Source organism: Geotrypetes seraphini, chromosome 1 (assembly GCF_902459505.1).
Source record: "Geotrypetes seraphini chromosome 1, aGeoSer1.1, whole genome shotgun sequence".
Lineage (NCBI taxonomy): Eukaryota > Metazoa > Chordata > Amphibia > Gymnophiona > Dermophiidae > Geotrypetes > Geotrypetes seraphini.
The window spans coordinates 128,890,971-128,911,903 of NC_047084.1; the positions used below are offsets into that span (position 1 = coordinate 128,890,971).

The 20,933-nt window shown below is 49.9% G+C and overlaps 1 protein-coding gene across 2 annotated transcripts in view; it reads left to right on the forward strand.

The window, feature by feature from the left end:
* LOC117357606 (caltractin) overlaps positions 1 to 20,933 on the forward strand; it is an 85,488-nt gene that overhangs the window by 15,012 nt on the left and 49,543 nt on the right. For both annotated transcript variants that reach the window (XM_033938445.1, XM_033938438.1), the window contains exon 2: positions 2,249 to 2,407. In XM_033938445.1, coding sequence (XP_033794336.1) covers positions 2,249 to 2,407 — 159 coding nt within the window. The remainder of the gene's footprint in view (positions 1 to 2,248; positions 2,408 to 20,933) is intronic.

A 20,933-nucleotide genomic window follows, 5' to 3' on the forward strand; every position in this document is an offset into this window, starting at 1 on the left:
CAGTACACTATAAATACAGTACAGTATTTTGTATTAAATGCCCATAGGAGGGGCATAGGCTCAGGCATCTATGCCCATAGGCTCAGGCATAGGTGCCTGAGCCAGTCAGGCCTAGGCCCCTCCCCACAATGCACTGGGAAGAGGCAGGCCCGCCTCATTTCAACGGAGGTGAGCCTGCCGGATGGACAGTAGGAAGACCCGGCCAACCAACTTTTAATGTTAGTGGGGGGGGGGGGGTGTCCTTCCGACAGGAGGGGTTGGGCACCCTCCTGCCGGCAATCGTCGGGGGCTGGTGGGGGGGGGGTGTGTCTTCCAGGCAGGAGGGATTGGGCATCTCCTGCCTCGTTCGTTCGAAGGGGAAGGGGGAGACTGGCAGCCGTGGCTGCTATACTTATCGCAGCAGGGAGATCCCATGTCATGATAAGTGTAGGTTCCGCGTCTACTTACAATGTAGGCTACATTGTAAGCATCTCCTGCTCTACTAGGGAGATGCGTACGGCCGCCTAGTTTCACCTAAGGTGACTTCTGGGGCAAACCATACCCATGACTAACCTTAGGCGAACCTAGGTGTACAATTCGGGCCTCCCAAGGCTCCCGGAGGCACCTCTAATTTAGGCGGGCTGCCTGGGGAGCATTTTTTTAGAAAACATGCATCCCAATTGGCTGGTTAGACAGCTATAGGATACCTACTGCTACCTACAATCGGTTTGCAGAATTTGGGCCTCAGTGCCTGGCATCTTTATTACCATGTTATAGACGTGCCTCCTTATATTCTGCTTTATACAAAATAGGTGCATGACGGCATTGACACAGGGACAGTTGGGCTCGCCTGCTTCCACTAGGTCTATGGCTGTTGTAAGCTGATGTTCGTGTTCTGCCCATGCCCCACCCACTTGTACGCACTTTGCTATATAGAACTTGTTTCTTTATAGCACAGGTGTCAAAGTCGGTCCTCGAGGGCCGGAATCCAGTCGGGTTTTCAGAATTTCCCCAATGAATATGCATGAGATCTTTGTGCATGCACTGCTTTCAAAGCATATTCATTGGGGAAATCCTGAAAACCCGACTGGATTACGGCCCTCGAGGAGGGACTTTGACACCCCTGCTTTATAGAGTAGCAATTAGCTCACTTGTACTTATGTCAATTAAAACCAGGGCTGTGTAGTTGGAAGCAATTTTGGCTGGTCAAAAGTTGGTAAAAATGTATAGACTCGACTTCAGCTTAAAAAAAAAAAATAAAATTTATAATACAGTGGTACCTCGGAATCCAAACACCCCAGAACTTGAACACTTTGGAATCCGAACTTTTTTTTGTAGTAAATTTTGCCCCAGAATCCGAACTCCCTGCACATTGTATGTGTGTGTTCCTGCCCCAGAATCTGAATGCTGCTTTGGAATATTTGTTAATATTTTACCTTAAAAGCCAGTGTATTTACTGTTAAAATTTGAGTTTGTTGGACCCAGGAAAGGATTAATCCAGTTTCTATTATTTTCAATGGGAAAAATTATCTTGGAACTTGAACGCTTTGGAACTCGAACAGGGTTCTGGAACGGATTAAGTTCAGATTCCAAGGCATCACTGTATATGGTAACTTTATCATTTTACACTTAAATGTACATATCTTTGTCTGAGATTTAAAGTTATACAGTATTTACCAGTACAGTACTTTAGATCCAGAATTAAAAAAACGTGAAGCCTAATATCAGCAGGAGCTGGAGTTGAAGGCTTGGTATACCAACTCTACAGCCCTGCATGTACATAAGAACATAAGCAGTGCCTCTGCTGGGTCAGACCGGAGGTCCATCGTGCCCAGCAGTCCGCTCATGCAGCGGCCCAACAGGTCCAGGACCTGTGCAGTAATCCTCTATACCCTTCTATCCCCGTTTCCAGCAGGAAATTGTCCAATCCTTTCTTAAACCCCAGTACCGTACTCTGCCCTTTTACGTCCTCTGGAAGCGCATTCCAGGTGTCCACCACATGTTGGGTAAAGAAGAACTTCCTAGCATTCATTTTGAATCTGTCCCTTTTCAACTTTTATTTTTTGAAAGTTTGAAGAATCTGTCCCTCTCTACTCTCTCTATGCCCTTCTTGATCTTGTAAGTCTCTATCATATCCCCCCTAAGTCTCCTCTTCTCCTAATAAATAAATAGACATATTGCCAATAGGTGCAAAATGAGAAGAAACATTTAGCACATCTGGCTTCTTGGCCATTTGCTGACTTAAAAGACTTTTCTCTCTTTCCTTTAGGCTTCTAACTATAGCAGAAAGCCAGCCTCGAGCATGGCCCAGCGAAAGAAGCCTGGGGTGAAACCAGAGCTGAGCGAGGAACAGAAGCAGGAACTCCGGGAGGCATTTGATTTGTTCGATACAGATGGCTCTGGAACCATTGATGTCAAAGAACTGAAGGTTAACAGCTCTCTTAAGTAATTTATAACTGTCAAACAGTGTAGTATGTAGAAGCATAGAACTATGAACATCAGGGCCCTGGTTACTGTGATTCTGAACCTTTCCTTTGAGCTCAGGGACACTGTTATCATGAAAATTGTTTTCTAAAGCAGCATAAGCACTGAGATTCATATTTAGATACAATATTAAGTGGGAAAAGCAGGCAAATAGGCAAAAGTTAATAGTTACTGCAATGCCTATGGGCAAGAGTTTAAGTAGGCAGGAGGAAGACCAAGGACAAGGTATAAGGCTTTATCCCAGGACAAGCAGGCAGCATATTCTCACATGTGGGTGACGTCATCCACGGAGCCCCGATGCGGACAGCTTTTCAAGCAAACTTGATTGAAGATTTCAAGTTTGCTAGTGCTACACCACACATGTGTGTGCCTTCCTGATCCACTAGAGGGCGCATCCCCTCCTCATGGTCTTCAGTTCTTAGTTTTCCGCGGAGCCAGAAAGCCCTGTCTCTCTTCTCTGCGTTCTTCTAAGTGCCTTTCTAGCACCGCGGCTTCTTTATTTTGTTAGGGAGTCGCTGTGCGTTTGTTGATTGATCGTGTATTTCTTTATTTAAAAAAAAAAAAAGGACTTTTTATTGTGTTTCTGCTGGTTCCACTGGCAGGCCCTTCTTGGGCCTCAGCCATGTGGCTAGGCCTCATTTGGCTGCGGCTGTATTTTCTTCTTCCCTGGCCTCTCTCTGGGCTCACCTCGTGTGAGCAGAATGGCCGGGACCCTTTTTCCTTCGTTGGAATCGGACTGAGTAGCTTTGATCCCCGGTAAGTTTTCTTTCTTTCTTTCTGTTCTTCTAGGTGTGTTACCTTGGTAACGCCGCCGGCTGAGTCTCAGGCATTCCAGGCATCGAGTGCAGTCGTGCCCGCCTCTACGAGACCTTCGAAGCGTGCCTCCTTTCATGGGAATACTCATCTCGAGGTTGCCCTTTATGGAGCGCACTGCTGCACCTTTATTACCAGTTTCATTGGTACGGTGCCGACTTCTGAACCTCGATGTGCCTCGCCATCGACTGGGGCTTCGTGCCTCGCCGTCGACTGGGGCTTCGTGCCTCGCCGTCGACTGGGGCTTCGTGCCTCGCCGTCGACTGGGGCTTCGTGCCTCGCCGTCGACTGGGGCTTCGTGCCTCGCCGTCGACTGGGGCTTCGTGCCTCGCCGTCGACTGGGGCTTCGTGCCTCGCCGTCGACTGGGGCTTCGTGCCTCGCCGTCCACTGAGGCTTCGTGCCTCGCCGTCCACTGAGGCTTGGTGCCTCGACGTCCACTGAGGCTTGGTGCCTCGACATCCACTGAGGCTTGGTGCCTCGACGTCCACTGAGGCTTGGTGCCTCGACGTCCACTGAGGCTTGGTGCCTCGACGTCCACTGGGGCTTGGTGCCTCGACGTCCACTGGGGCTTGGTGCCTGATGTCGACTGGGGCTTCGTACCTCGACTGAGGCTTTGTGCCTCGACCTCGACTGGGGTTTTGTGCCTCAACGTCGACTCCGGCTTTGTGCCTCGACGTCGACTGGGGCTTTGGGCCTCGACGTCGACTGGGGCTTTGGGCCTCGACGTCGACTGCGGCTTGGTGCCTCGACGTCGACTGCGGCTTGGTGCCTCGATGTCGACTGCGGCTTGGTGCCTCGACGTCGACTGGGGCTTGGTGCCTCACCGCCGCCTGAGGCCCTGTGCCTCGACGTAGGAGGCGGCTTGGTGCCTTGACGTCGTCTACGGCTTTGTGCTTCGACTTTCTGCCTCGATGTCGACTGGGGCTTGGTGTCTCGATGTCGACTGAGGCTGGGTGTCTCGACGTCGACGGATGCTTTGTACCTTCGACGTCGGCTGCGGCCGTGTGCTCCGCGTCACTTGACGCTTGTGCTTCGACGGCGCCTGAGGCTTGTGCCTCGACGTCGACTGAGGCTGGGGGCCTCATTGTCGGCTGGAGATCTGTGCCTCGTCGTTGCCGAGGCTTCGTGTCTCGCCGTCGACTGGAGCTTTGTGACTTGACGTCGCTTGGGGCTTTGCCCTTTGGTTGGCGGTGGCCTTGTGTCTCGATGTCGACTGTGGCTTGGTGCCGCAACGTCGCTGGGGGCTTTATATCTCGGCAGCGGCTGAGGCTTTGGGCCTCGGCGTCGACTGCGGGTTTGCGCCCCGTTATCGACGGGGGCTTAGTGTCTCGACGTCGTCTGGGGCTCTGTGCCTCGACGTCTCCGGCTGCTGTTCGAAAGGGTTCCCTGCTTTCTCTTCGGTTCATTCCGGGCAGCCGTGACGGAATCTTGTAGTATGGAGTTTGGTTGCCTGGAGGAGACTCTCTCCCTGCTCCGGCTCTATTGCTCCTGCCATGCGTTATCTCGCTTGGCGCAGAGTGTGGCTGAGGATCCGAACCTCCAGGATCGTCTCGCCACTTTTACTTGCGTGAGTTCTGCGCTTCTTGAGGCCTCTCTTGCGGTGGCCACTAACCGCCTATCGGGACGCCTTCAGCTGAATCCCGTCTGCCTTGGTGGTTTGGACTCCTTCTCCGGAGGGGCCCTCCGGATACCTTTCTTGTGTTCTCGGCCTCCTTCGCAGCAGCCGCAATAGCTGCAGCAGCGCCGGGTTATGGTCCAGTCGCCGGCTTCGGCGACTCCTGGCCGTCTTTTTGACTATTCTCGCATAGCCTCCGGGCTGCTCTCCTTCTGGGATTCCTCCCCTCCCTTCGGGAGGGGTGTCTCCGTGTCTACGCACCAGGAGTATAGCCTCGCTTCTGTCGGTTGGGCATTCCCATCTGCATCTGGTCCAGGCCCTTCGTGACCTGCACTAGTTCTAGTCCGGGAGTGGTTCAGACTCTGCCCGCCCCAGTCTCGGGAGTCCGTCGGGGCGGACCTGGACCCAGTTTGTCTGCGCTCCTTCTTGTCTCGGCCTCAGGGGGTGGCCCTTGTTTGTTTATGCCGGAAGGTGGCCCCTCTGTCCTCGGTCCGCCTCTGGTCTTTTCTGCCTCGGCAGGCCGCCTGTCTGCGCTTGAGTCAGCTGGTGTCTCCGCAGTCTTCGGCCTCGGCCGAGCTGATGTTGATCCTTTTGGGATCATGGGTCTCCACGGTTCATGTCCCGATGTTCGCCTGGTTTCATCTTCGTGTTCCCCGCTGGACCCGAGCATCTCAGTGGTGGCAGGATCGGGATCCCGCTTCCAGGCACATTGTGGTGCCTCCCTCCTTGACACGCTTGTTTCGTTGGTGTGCCACCTCTTCATATCCCCGCATCAGAAGGTTCTGCCGATGGACTCCTCGGCATAGGCTTAGGGGTGCACCTCGACGGCCTTCGGACTCAGGGTCTTTGGTCGGGTGCGGGCCGTCGCAGCCACATCAATCTGCTGGAGCTCCGGGCCATTTATAATGCTGGGGTGGATTTTCGTTATTGGTTGCAAGATTGCGGGGTCCTGGTGCGTCCCGATATCCCGGTGGCGATGTATTCTGTGACTAAGCCAGGGTGTACAGATTCCCTGTTACTTTGCAGGGGAGCCCTTCGTCATTGGCAGGGGGCGTTACACCACTACTTATTTCTTTGGGCGGTGTATTTCCGGGGCGAGCAGCATTATCTGGTGGACACGTTGAGTCGCCCTTCTCGGCCGCATGAATGGTCGCTCCATTCTCAGACTCTGCGGCATGTGGTTGTTCGGTGGGGAACCCCACAGGTAGTTCTGTTCGCTTCGCCCCTCACTCACTGGTTGCCTTGATATTACTCGAGGATATTCTTCTGGGTTCGCATCGAGGTGGATGCTTTCCTTCTCGATTGGATGGGCAGGTTCCTCTATGCGTTCCCTCCCTTTACTCTGATTCTCAGATCTTTGATGCACCTCCTGTCGGGCTGCGCCACCATGATCTTGCTGGCTTCTCTGTGGCCCTGACAGCTGTGGTTCTCCCTGCTCCTTCAGCGTGTCAGGGAGCCTCTGCTTCTACCTATGTTCCCTTCTCTGCTGTCTCAGTGTTGAGGTTTCTGTTGCCTCCCAATCTGCAGTCTCTACACTTATCAGCTTGGTTCCTCGCAACGTGCCTCCCTCCTTCTGTTTCTCTCAGTCGGTGGGGATATTCTCGAGGCTTCTCGTATGGGCTCCACTCGGCAATGCTTTTCCCAGAAATGTTCCTGATTTGCTGCGTGGTGTGCTGAGCACTGCATGGATCCACTCTCTGCCTCCTTCCCTTCAGTGCTGGATTTTCTGTTCCACTTGTCTCGGTCTGGTCTCAAATCGACATCTATCCGAGTCCACTTCTGTGCGATTGCTGCCTTTCCTTAGCCGCTGGATGGGAAGCTGCTCTCCGTCCATCCGACGGTTTCCCGCTTTCTGAAGGGTCTCTTCAATGTTCATCCTCCGCTCAAGCCCCCTCCGGTGGTTTAGGATCTTAGGGTGGTCCTGGCTCAATTGGTGAAACCTCCGTTTGAACCCATTGATAACGCTTTTTTGATCTGTTTCACCTGGCGGGTGGTATTCCTGGTTGGTCTCACGTCTGTTCATAGAGTCCGTGAGCTGCAACCTCTGGTTGCGGACCCGTCTTCTGCTGTATTTTATCAGGACGCAGTGGTCCTGCGTACTCATTACAAGTTCTTGCCCAAGAAGGTTTCAGACTTTCATCTCAATCGTTCCATTGTTCTTCCGGTCTTTTTTCTGAAGCCCCACTCTCATCCTGGCGTGGTGGCGCTTCATACGATTGACTGTAAGAGGGCGTTGGCTTTTTATCTTCAACGCACTCAGTCTCATCGGACGGTTCCTCAATTGTTTTTGTCCTTCGACCCTACTCGGGTGGGACGCCCTGTTTCCCAGCGCACCTCGTCCAACTGGTTGGCTGCTGGTTTGCTACGCTCAGGCTGGTCTCGCGCTGCATGGTCGAGTCCCGGGACAGAGAGTCCGAGCGATGGCGGCTTCTGTAGCTTTCCTCAGGTCAACGCCTATCGAGGAGATTTGCAAGGCTGCCACTTGGTCTTCGGTTCATTCTTTCACCTCCCACTACTGTCTGGATACTCTGTCCAGGAGCGACGGCCGGTTTGGCCAGTCGGTTTTGCGTAATCTGTTTTCTTGAATTGCCAACTTCCCTCCGTCCCTTTTTGGTTGGCTTGGAGGTCACCCACATATGAGAATATGCTGCCTGCTTGTCCTGGGATAAAGCACAGTTACTTACCGTAACAGGTGTTATCCAGGGACAGCAGGCAGATATTCTCACAACCCGCCCGCCTCCCCAAGGTTGGCTTCTTTGCTAGCTATCTAAACTGAAGACCATGAGGAGGGGATGCGCCCTCTAGTGGATCAGGAAGGCACACACATGTGTGGTGCAGCACTAGCAAACTTGAAATCTTCAATCAAGTTTGCTTGAAAAGCTGTCCGCGTTGGGGCTCATTGGATGACGTCACCCACATGTGAGAATATCTGCCTGCTGTCCCTGGATAACACCTGTTACGGTAAGTAACTGTGCTTTCTTGCCATTAGAAATCCAAATACTACTTCTAGTGCAAAAGACGTGAGTTTGGATCCAGTGGGTTATTCACCTATTCGCGAGTTATATAGAAGGCATTTACATTTTTTTTTCCTCGGCTCTGCCTTCCGCAAGCAAGTTGGAAGGTGTCTTCCTGATCTACTTTGATTCTGATTTCTTATTTTCGAGTTTTTATCCGGATTTTGAGGCTTCTTGATACGTGAGGTCCCGAGTGTTACTGAGGTAGTTCTGCCTTGGAGATAAGATTCTTTGGATCATAAATCTATAGCTGGGAAGGCAACACTTTTATAGGGAACTTATCTGGCTATCCTGCTTTAATGAATTTGGAGGCTCTGGGGCAGTTCCCCTGGTAGCAAGGCTTGCTCCTGACTGTTACTGGAGTTTGAGTATAGGCTGTGTGGTCCTGTGTTGGTCCTGAGGACTTTTATCGGTTGCCACCTGCATCCCCCCCCCCCCCGACCCATGTGGAGCTGTGAGGGACTGGATTCTCTGACTCTCTCAGGGTCTGACTGGCAGCCCAAAGACATTTGGGTTATGTTTACATGCTTGTCTGAGGTAGGATTCTACATATCACAGCTGCTGTTTTCAGCTGATGAAGGCACAGCACCAGCATACAGTATAGTCTATTGAAGTCTATGTGAGAAATCGGGAGGGGGGTATTAAATGGGAGTTTAGTGGTTTCTGGGGTTTGATTATAGGGCCCCCCATCTCCAAAAATCCCTTCTCTGAATTTTTTTTGAACTTTATGTTCAGCTCTCCTGGGCTGTTTTTTTTTGTGCCAAACTGCAACTGTCTTAGATTTCCTCAGAAACACCTCAATTTGGATTAAAATCAGTCAAGATGGACTCCTCAGGTTGTTTTACACTTGATTCTTGCCAGATTTGCGCTGGATGGCCGAATGAGGAGCATCCCTGTTCCACATATAAGGGAAGGGGGCGAGAGTGCTGGGCTTAGTCGCCTGTGTTCCCTCTAGGGTGATGCAGTTTGCTCATTCTGGGGGGTCAAAAATCCTTTCTAGAGCCCCCAAACAGCGACTCAAGTGTCTTCGGTGCAATGCAGATTCGCCGACGCTTCTGGGCCCATGAAGAGACTTGGAGAGTCCCTGCAGATGTCCTTGGCACATCCTGTTCAGGGCTTTATCACTGATTTTATATTTGATGCCTATATGACTTATTAGATTATAGCTGCACCCTCTGGGGTTACACCTGCTATTGCACATGGAGGTTTGCCCTCATAGAGCACATTGCCACCTTGGAAGGTTCCACTGCTGGAACCAGAATCTCTGATAGAAACATAGAAAGATGACGGCAGAAAAAGGGCCAAGGCCCATCAAGTCTGCCCACTCTATAGACCCTCCCCTTAAGATTAGCCAATGTTTTACCCTGACCCACGTAGGGATCCCACATGGGCGTCCCATTTATTCTTAAAATCTGGCACGCTGCTGGCCTCGATTACCTGTACTGGAAGCTTGTTCCATTGATCAATCACTCGCTCCGTGAAGAAATACTTCCTGGTGTTGCCGTGAAATTTTACGCCCTTGAGTTTGAGCGGGTGCCTCCTTGTGGTTGAGGGGCCTCTGAGAAGGAAAATGTTATTTTCCACTTCTATACGTCCGGTGACGTATTTAAACGTCTCAATCATGTCTCCCCTCTTCCTGCGTTCCTCGAGAGTGTAGAGCTGCAAATTGTTTAGACTTGCTTCGTACGAGAGACCTTTAAGCCCTGAGACCATTCTGGTGGCCATCCTTTGGACTGACTCGACCCTCTGCACGTCTTTGCGATAATGTGGCTTCCAGAATTGCACGCAGTATTCCAGATGAGGTCTCACCATGGTCCTGTACAATGGCATTATGACAGCAGGCTTTCTGCTGACGAAACTTCTACGGATGCAACCCAGCATCTGCCTTGCCCTTGAGGAAGCCTTCTCCACCTGATTGGCAGATTTCATGTCTGCACTAATGATTACTCCTAAATCTCGTTCCGCTGAAGTCCTGGTCAAGGTCTCCCCGTTCAAGGTATAAGTTCTGCACGGGTTTCTGCTACCTAGGTGCATGACCTTACACTTTCCAGCATTGAAGCCCAGCTGCCAGGTTGAGGACCAGCATTCCAATGTACGCAGGTCCTGCGCCATCTTGTAGATTGTCCTCGCTTACCATATTACATAGTTTGGCGTCGTCGGCGAATAATGTTACTTTACCTTGAAGCCCTTGAGTCAGATCTCCTATGAATATGTTGAAGAGGAGCGGACCCAAGACCGAGCCCTGCGGCACCCCGCTGGTCACCTCCGATGTCTCAGAGAAAGTACCGTTAACCATCACCCTCTGAAGTCTGCCACTCAGCCAATCATTGACCCATGCCGTCAGAGTCTCTATTAACCCCATCGATTTCATCTTGTTTAACAGTCTGCGGTGTGGGACGCTGTCAAAAGCTTTACTGAAGTCTAGGTACACTATGTCCAGTGAATCTCCTTCGTCCAGTCTTTTTGTTACCCAGTCAAAGAAGCTGATGAGGTTTGATTGGCAGGACCTACCCTTGGTGAATCCATGTTGATTGGGGCCCCGTAGATTCCCTTCGTCCAAGACCGTGTCCAATTGGCGTTTGATCAGTGTTTCCATGAGTTTGCATACTATCGATGTCAGACTCACTGGTCTGTAATTTGCAGCCTCTGTCCTGCAACCCTTTTTGTGTAGAGGAACGACGTTAGCTGTTTTCCAGTCCAAGGGGACTGTCCCTGTACTCAGTGAGAGATTGAAGAGCATGGCTTAAAGTTAAGATATAAGAACATAAGATAGCCTTACTGTGTCAGGCCAATGGTCCATCAAGCCCAGAAGCCCGTTCTTGCGGTAGCCAATCCTGGTCACTAGTATCTGGCCAAAACCCAAAGAATAGAGTGGCTTCCCCCATGTCTTTCTCAGTAACAGATTGTGGACTTCTCCTCCAGGAAATTGTCCAAACTTTTCTTAAAACCAGCTATATGCAAGTTTTCAGATTTGAGAGGCTTTAGAGGGGACATGGCAAGATGGTGGACTGAGGCTGCGAACGTTCTGAGGTTGAGAGCTGCTGGAGTTGTTTCCTCGATTTTTTTTTTTTCTTCTAATGATGCCTCATTCTAAGTGTTAAGGCAGTGTGAAGGCGATTCCATCTCTGCTGCCTTCGCAGACATTGTCACCAGTTCAGCAGTCCATTGATCATTTTGCAGTCGAGCTTTTGAAAAAGCTGTCGGGAGGCGCTCCTGCTGGCAGTTTGAAGGAGCGTCCACTGCCTTGGGACCAGACATATCATTGTCCCCACTGATGATTAACCCTCCCCTGTGCCCCGGCTGTGGAACGGGCTGATGCTGTGTGCTTGGGTCCAACGGAAGACGTTTTGCTTGAGAGCATAGATGGCGGGACCATGCCCAGAGAAGATGATTCAAAGAATTTACAATTTGGTAACTAAATCAACACAGGAAACTGCATTACTTGTAAGTAAAGTTGAAGTTTTATCACAATTTTTGGACTCTATTAACAAGAGCATGTAAAACATTATCCCAGGACAAGCAGGCAGGTATTCTCACTAGTGGGTGATGTCATCCGACAGAGCCCCGATGCGGACGTCTCACAAGCATACTTGCTTGAAGAAACTTCAGAAGTTTCGACTGCACCGCGCATGCGCGAGTGCCTTCCCGCCCGATGGTCCGGGCGTGACTCCTCAGTTCTTTTCTTTCCGTGGAGCTGAGAAGTTTTACTTCAATTCTGTGCTAATTGAACCCGTGTTTTTTGCCTTCTAATCGCCGCGGTTTTGAGTTATTTTACTCTTTATCGTGTGCTTTCTTTCTTCGTTTTTTTATTTAAAAAAAAAAAAAAAAAATTTCTTCCGGTGATTCGACCGGGTCTGCCGCGTGGCTCAGGCCCTGCTCCTTCTATCTTGCGGCGGAGCTTTTTCGGCCTATGTCCCGGCCAATTACCGGTTTAAAAAAATGCAGCAAGTGCCAGCGCGCGATTTCTTTGATGGACCCGCATTGACGCTGCCTGCAGTGTCTTGGTCCAGAACATATTCCGAAATCATGCCGGCCTTGTTCCACTCTCACAGCACGTGCTTTTAAACGTCGCGGTTTTTTGTGGGAGTCGATGTTCAAGATGGAAGCTGCTAAAGAACCTTCGACTTCGACCAGCGCTTCACCTGCACCTGCGAAGCCTTCCACCGCTCCTGCTGTGCCGGGTCTCCTGAAGCCGGCTTCCTTCATTCCGGCTTCGACCCCGCCTCCTGCGCCGGTGCCTTCCTCCGTCTCCTCGAATCAGGTACCTCCTCCTACCATTCCACCGGTGGTTATCAAAGTGCCGAAAGCTTCCAAGCCAAAGCACTCGACCACACGGGACCGCGAAGACCGTTCAGGAGGTCCCACTTCGGGTGCGGCTCCCTCCTTGTCGGCTTCGTTACGGTCAATTATGGAGGCTCAATTTATCGAGATTATGACCACCATGGGACCCAAGTGGTTGGCCACGATCCAAGGTGACCAACCGGTTCCTCCTCGCTGCTCGGAGAGGAGGAGCGGCGCTCGGTGGTCGGTCCCTCGAGGCGGGCCTCTTTTAGTGACATGCCCCCTTTAGAGCCCGTTACGCCTCTGGGTGAGGATGTTTGGAATCCCCCTTCGAGTAATCGAAGTCCTGGGCATCGCAAACAGGAAGAGTTCTTCCGCACTCCTTATCAGGCCTAGAATGCGTCTCGAGAGGCGTCGAAGTCTCGCCTCAGAAGAAGCTTCCTCGTGTGGGGTATTCTTTGGATGTCTCTCCTCCTCCGGGGCCGGAGTACGAGGATCCCTATGGCTCGTTCTCGCCCTGTCGATCACAGGTCTCCCTGGATCCCGAGGCCTCGACTTCGTCTAGCCCGTCCCACCAGCCTGTGTTGGCAGACCAATTGTCCTTTTCGTCTTTCCTCAGGCAGATGGCGGATGACCTTGACATCACCTTGGACTCCGGTTCCGAATACTCCAAGGAATACCTCGATACCATGCATTTGCCTCATCCTCCTGCCGAGTCTCTTCGTCTACCTCTGCATAAACTCCTCGACCAAACTTTCATGAGGTGTTTTGAAACGCCGTACTCTATTCCTGCTGTTCCTGGCAAGTTGGATGCCAGGTACCAAACGGTGCATCACAAGGGATTCAACTCTCTCATCAATCCCTGTTGGTCGAGTCTTCCCTCAAAAGGTCTCATCCTTCCCAGGTGTATGCCTCGGTGCCTCCGGGCAGGGAGGGCCGGACCATGGATAAGTTCGGGAGGCGCATATACCAGAACTCGATGATGGCATCCAGAGTTCTCAATTACACTTTTCATTTTGCAACTTATTTGGAGTTCTTCCTGCCTGTGCTTCGGAAGTTTACACCTTACATCGAGTCTCAGGCTCGTTTCGAATTTGAGGAAGTGGTCACCTCGCTGTCCCAGCTGCGCCTTCAACTGATGCAATCCTCCTACGATGCCTTCGAGCTCTCGGCATGGGCTGCCGCCTGTTCCGTGGCTATGCGTCGCTTGGCATGGCTTCAGACCATTGACATGGACCCGAACCTCCAGGACAGGCTTGCCAATGTTCCCTGTGCGGGGGCAGATTTGTTTGACGAATCCATTGAGACCGTGACGAAGAAGCTGTCGGACCATGAAAAATCCTTTCAATCCATTCTTCGTCCCAAGCCTAAGCCTGCGCAGTCTCGACCTTCTCGACCACCCTTGATCTATCAGTGGTGCTATGCACCCAGGCAGGCTCCTGCTGCGAGGCAACCAGCGAAGAGACAGCCTCCACAGAAGGCTCAGCAAAAACCTCAGCCTTCTACTGTCCCTAAGGCTCCTCAGCCTTTTTGACTCTCTCTTAAGGAGCATAACCAACAACGTTCTGCTATCCCCTGTTTTTCCCATCGGGGGTCGTCTCCATCATTTTTATCATCGATGGATGGCTATTACCACCAACCTCTGGGTCCTTACCATCATCAGGGAGGGATACTCTCTTCAGTTCCATCGGGTCCCCCCGGACCACCCTCAAGAGAGTATCCTTCCAACTTGACCCAGACCGCCCTTCTTTTTCAGGAAGCTCAGGCTTTGCTCCAGCTTCGGGCTGTCGAGCCAGTCCCTGTGGACCAACACAACCGGGGGGGTTTTCTCCCGGTACTTCCTTGTTCCGAAGAAGACGGGCGATCTGCGTCCGATTCTGGACCTCAGGATCCTCAACAAGTTCCTGGTCAAAGAGAGATTTCGCATGCTGACCCTTGCTTCTCTCTACCCCCTCCTCGAGCAGAACGACTGGTTATGCTCTCTGGATCTCAAGGAGGCCTACACTCACATTCCCATTCATCCGGCCTCTCGCAGATTCCTCAGATTTCGGGTGGGACATCTACATCTGCAGTATCGAGTGCTTCCATTCGGCCTGTCCTCGTCTCCCAGAGTCTTCATGAAGTGTCTGGTGGTAGTGGCCGCTGCACTCCGGAACCAGGGTTTTCAAGTATTTCCCTACCTCGACGACTGGCTCATCAAGGCCGCCTCGGCCTCTGGAGTCATCTTGGCGACTCTAACAACAATTCGGTTCCTGCAGAGTTTGGGCTTCGAGATCAACTTCCCAAAATCTCATCTGCAGCCTACCCAGGCTCTTCCCTTCATCGGGGCGGTTCTGGATACTATTCAACTCAGAGCATTCCTTCCTCCACAGCGTCTGGATGCTCTTCTTCATCTCTGCCAGTCAGTGTCTTCTCGCCAGTCCATCTCAGCGAGACACATGATGGTTCTCCTGGGCCACATGGCCTCTACAGTTCATGTGACTCCCTTTGCCAGACTTCACCTCAGGATTCCTTAGTGGACCCTGGCTTCTCATTGGACACAGGTGTCAGATCCTTTGACTCGTCACATCATAGTCACTCCTTCTCTTCAGCAGTCTCTAAATTGGTGGATGACCTCTTCAAATCTATCCAGAGGTTTGCTGTTTCACACTCCTCCCCACCAAAAAGTTCTCACGAACGATTCCTCGAATTATGCATGGGGAGCTCATCTGGACGGTCTTCGCACTCAAGGCTTCTGGACCAATGCGGACCGGCTGTGCCATATCAATCTTCTGGAACTCAGGGCGATCTTCAATGCTCTTCAAGCGTTTCAACATCTGCTTCACGACATGGTGGGCCTCATTCGCATGGCCAATCAGGTCGCCATGTATTATGTCAACAAGCAGGGGGGCACGGGCTCAGCCTCCCTCTGCCAGAAAGCTCTCAGAGTCTGGGATTGGGCAATTCACCACAACTCCTTCCTCAAAGCTGTCTACATTCAGGGGAAGGACAATGCCTTGGCGGACAACTTAAGTTGTCTCCTCCAGCCTCACGAATGGACCCTCCATTCCATACCCCTTCATCAGATCTTCTCTCAGTGGGGACACCTCGGATAGACCTCTTTGCTGCCCCCCACAACTTCAAACTGCCTCAATTCTGCTCCAGGATCTACACTCCTCATCGCCTCGAGGCGGATGCTTTTCTGCTGGATTGGGGGAATCGCTTTCTGTATGCGTTTCCTCCATTTCCTCTCATTCAAAAGACTCTGGTCAAATTGAAATCCGACCATGCCACCATGATTCTGATAGCTCCTCGGTGGCCCAGACAGCCTTGGTACTACCTTCTACTTCAACTCAGCAGCAGGGAGCCGTTCCTTCTTCCAGTGTTTCCTTCACTGCTTACTCAGCAGCAAGGATCTCTACTCCATCCCAACCTGCAGTCTCTCCACCTGATAGCTTGGTTCCTCTCAACGTGACTCCACGTCAGTTTTCCAAGGCGGTGAGGGATGTGCTGGAGGCTTCCAGGAAGCTTGCTACTAGACAATGCTATTCCCAAAAATGGACTAGATTTTCTACTTGGTGTGTTTCTAATTGTAAGGAGCCTCAACGAGCCTCCCTGTCTTCTGTTTTGGACTATCTTTTGCACCTATCTCATTCCGGCCTCAAGTCTACATCGATATGAGTCCATCTGAGTGCAATTGTGGCTTTCCATCAGCCTCTGCAAGGGAAACCTCTCTCTGCTCATCCTGTGGTTTCCAGATTTATGAAAGGACTTTTTCATGTCAATCCTCCTCTCAAACCTCCTCCAGTGGTTTGGGATCTCAACGTTGTCCTTTCTCAACTTATGAAGCCTCCCTTTGAGCCTCTCAACAAGGCTCCACTGAAGTTTCTCACTTGGAAAGTAGTTTTTCTTGTTGCCCTCACTTCTGCTCGCAGGGTCAGTGAGCTGCAGGCCTTAGTGGCGGATCCACCTTTCACAGTATTCCATCATGACAAGGTGGTCCTTTGCACTCATCCGAAATTCCTGCCTAAAGTGGTCTCTGAATTTCATCTCAACCAATCCATAGTTCTTCCTGTGTTTTTTCCAAGCCTCATTCTCATCCTGGAGAATCAGCTCTTCACACTCTGGACTGTAAACATGCTTTGGCTTTCTACCTGGATCGCACCAAACCACACATAACTGCTCCTCAACTTTTTGTCTCCTTTGATCCGAACAAGTTGGGACGACCTGTATTGAAGCGTACCATCTCCAACTGGATGGCGGCTTGCATCTCTTTTTGCTATGCCCAGGCTGGATTACCCCTTCCCTGTAAGGTCACAGCCCATAAGGTCAGAGCAATGGCGGCCTCGGTAGCCTTCCTCAGATCGACACCGATTGAGGAGATTTGTAAGGCTGACACTTGGTCCTCTGTTCATACATTCACCTCTCATTATTGTCTGGATACTTTCTCCAGACAGGATGGACAGTTTGGCCAAACAGTATTAAAAAATTTATTCTCCTAAGTTGCCAACTCTCCCACCATCCCATTGAGGTTAGCTTGGAGGTCACCCATTAGTGAGTATACCTGCCTGCTTGTCCTGGGATAAAGCAATGTTACTTACCGTAACAGTTGTTATCCAGGGACAGCAGGCAGCTATTCTCACTTCCCACCCACCTCCCCTGGGTTGGCTTCTCTGCTAGCTACCTGAACTGAGGAGACACGCCCGATGCATCGGGCAGGAAGGCACTTGCGCATGCGCGGTGCTGGCATCTCGAAACTTCTGAAGTTTCTTCAAGCAAGTATGCTTGTGAGACGTCCGCATCGGGGATCTGTCGGATGACATCACCCACTAGTGAGAATAGCTGCCTGCTGTCCCTGGATAACAACTGTTGCGGTAAGTAACATTGCTTTATGAACAAGTTAATGAGGACATTAAATATCTTAGAGCTTCAGCTTCATCCCTCATGAATCTAATACTATGCCACATCAGAAGATTGAAAACTTTAATTGATGATTGAACTTAAGAATTTTCCTAAAGTTACGGTGATGACCCCTGTAGATCTCTGTAAGAAAAATACCTTGTTGAAATTTTGAAGTGTTCCTCTGGAAATATTCCACCTACGAATAAAGTCTTCTATATACCTGTTTCCTCAAAAAGAAAAAATACCTGAGCTATCTCTGGAAATTGAAAATCAGGTTCAGTCTTGTGTAAATGGAAATATGATTCAAGACTTATCTACTATTTTGGAAGAATCTTACTGATATGTCTGATAGATCTACATTTTTGGTGTCATTTGTATTTGAAAACTATTTGAATTTGGTTTTGAAACAATTTTTTTGTAGATGTTTTCAGAGTTTCCGCAACTGGCATTGTGCTTGTTGCAGGTTTCCAAGTCTCATTGCATCTTTGTCTGGTAGAAACCAACGTTTCAGTCACCATGCTGTGGCTTTCTTCAGGGTATGTTCTGCAGTGTTACTTTGGAAATAGTGGGTTCACTGACCTGATTGGGAACAGGGCAGTCCACCAATTTGAATTTTGGCGGGAAAGTCAGTTGGTCAGAAATTTGAATTTTGGCGGGAAAGTCCATAGAATGGAAAAGTCTGGTAGGTTTAAAGATGTTCTCTCCGTGGATCTGGGTTAGATGTTCTCTCAGGGTTTCTGCAGCTGGCACTGAGAGAACATCTAATCTAGCTCCACAGGGAGAACATCTTTAAACCTACCAGAGACTTTTCCATTCTATGGACTTTCCCTCGGCATCTTCACTTCAAACCACGATTCCACTTCTTATATAAAGGCAACATCAAAGATTCATGAAGTGAAGACCCTACGGGAAACAGCTGTGAAGACCAACAGAAAACAGTTTGGAGCAGGAGCAAACTAAGTGCTTTCTATTTTTTATTTTTGCTGTGCATGGCTTTAAGGATGTACTTTCTGCATTTTGCTGCCATGTTTAACTTCACCTTTTGAGACTTTGAAATATCATGATTGGGATTTTCAAAATAATATAAGAATAGGATTAAAACTGAGTATGTTTGGGAAGTTTTTGGGGGCCTATGAAGCCTAACTGAGGCTTTTTTTCTCCCAAATTTTTGATTTCAGGTTCCTATAAGGGTTTAGTGGGAGAGAGGCAATATCACATTGCTAAATTAGTCTCCTGTTATTTTATATATGGGTAGGACATATAATGAACTCGGTCACCCCCAACGATACGTAGGGTGATTGAAATTGCCCATTATTTATTTTTAAAATTCTATACTGTTTTTTCCAAAACGGTTTACAAGGAGTTACATATATACATAAAATACAAATATATTTTTAAATTCTTTAATGATTTTCCATACTTCAGAAGTGCAATACATGACTTTATAACACATAATACATCTGTTTAAGCACATTCAACTTATAATTATATATATAACCACTCATTTTCTCTCACCCCTCACTCAATGATTATTCAATAAAACATAGCGACATCTATTTTCCCAGTAACCATACCCTCTTCAGATTAATAATATCTTGCCACCCATCCACCCACCCCAAGTGTAAATACTCTTGGGTCAAACATTCAAGAGTATGTAAACTTTTGATCGGGGCAATTGGTATGAGTTCAGTTACATAGGCAGCGGAACACTTTTTTGTTTAGGGGGCCCAAAAGCTCCACCCAAACACCACCCCTGACCCCACCCAAGCTCCGACCCTGACCCTACCCCATAATAATAATGATAGTATTACATAAGAATTGCCGCTGCTGGGTCAGACCAGTGGTCCATCGTGCCCAGCCGTCCGCTCACGCGGCGGCCCCCAGGTCAAAGACCAGTGCTATAAATGAGTCTAGTCTCACCTGCGTACGTTCCAGTTTAGCAGGAACTTGTCCAACTTTGTCTTGAATCCCTGGAGGGTGTTTTCCCCTATAACAGACTCCGGAAGAGCGTTCCAGTTTTCTATCACTCTCTGGGTGAAGAACTTCCTTACGTTTGTACGGAATCTATCATATTTACACACAATATAATCTTATCAACAACACATAATGATTAAACACAAAATTAAACTACACAAAGCACACTGTATGCTTCTCAACATTCATTCCTACCAGAACACCTGGCCTTAGTCACACATGCAGAACACAGATAATAACCCCTATGCAAACACAGGCCTACAAACTAAAAGTACTAATATACACAAACAAAACCCTAAGATGTCAGACTCTACATGCATTATAACACCTGAGAAATAGAAAGACATTGATTTCTTCTTGAGCAGATATAAATTCTCAAAACTGACACATTTCAATCAGCAAATTGAAAATAAAATCATATTCCCTACCTTTGTGGTCTGGTGATTTAATCATCTTTTCCCAATCTCTGTTTGCACTTCTTTCTGTCTGTGTTCTTCTGCTTCCATGGCCTTCTTAGCCATTTGATGGTTATCCCAGGACAAGCAGGCAGCATATTCCCACACATGGGTGACGTCACCGACGGAGCCCCGCAGAGAACAGCCTCGAAAGCAAACTTGCTTGAAGATCTCGATCTTTCGAGTGCTGTAGTGCGCATGCGCACATGCCTTCCCGCCCGAACTAGGGGGCGCATCTCCTGTGAGGATCCTCAGTTCGTTTAATTCCGCGGAGACAAGAAGACACGTTTTTCTTCATCTCTGCAGCAATTTGCCTTCTCTTCACCGCGGCTGTTTCTTTTTTTCGGATTAGTTCGGTCGCTGTGCTCTTCAATTTCTCCTTTTATTTTTTCTTTTTCAAAAAAACAAACAAACACATTTTTTGTTTCTTTTCTTTCTTGTCCGGCCGGTGAGCCTTGGGCCTAGGCCCAATTGCTCCTTCCGTTCGACACGGACTTTATTTTTTCTATGTCCCGGCCCCTTACCGGGTTTAAATGTTGTCGTCAGTGCAATCGTGTGATTTCGGTCACCGATCTCCACTGCCGCTGTCTTCAGTACCTGGGTCCTTCCCATTCCCCAGAAGACTGTCACCGTTGCTTCATTCTCACTCCAGGGGCCTTTCGACGACGGTGTGCCCAATTTTTTCAACTTTTTGGAGACATGGAGCAATCTTTGGATCCGGCCTCGACCGCGGCGGCTGCCCCGGTCTCGAAGGCTTCGACTCCCTCCACATCGACGTCCACGGTCTCGAAGGCTTCGACCCTGGTTCCGGCTGGAGCCTCGGTCTCGAAAGCCTCGACCATGCCTCCTTCGGTTCCCTCGAAGACAGTGACCTCGGTGAAATCTTCCATAGGGGGTAAGTCTCCTGGTTCTATTTCAGGTGCCGTACCTAAGAAGCCACCCGAGTCCTCTTCACGCCCATCTTCCAAGCGTACCTCCAAGATAAGGGAATACTCACCTTCGAGGTCGCCCTCTTCGGAGCGTACTGCTGCACCTACGAGACCAGAATCTTCTGTCTCGGTGCCGATGCTGGAGGACATGCTAAAGTCTATCTTGACCACTCAGATTTCCTCATTGGTGGCTCAATTGGTTCCGTCCTCGACCTTGCCTCGGGTGGATCAGCCTGTCACCCAGCCACAGCTTCCAGTGTCTCGAGGCCGATCCCGGACTCCGAAGAGGACACCTTCTTCGGATTCTTCTCCAGAATCACCTCCTCCGAAACATCGCTCGAAGCATTCGAAACATCTTGCTTCCAAGCATCGAGGGGAGTCTTCTGCTTTTGACACCGAGACTTCATTGCCTCGTTCTTCGAAATCGAAGCAGGGCTCTCGACACCACAGAGCATCGAATCGAAGCCCTTCTCGACCGAGGACTCCACCGTCGAAGACCACCCTTCG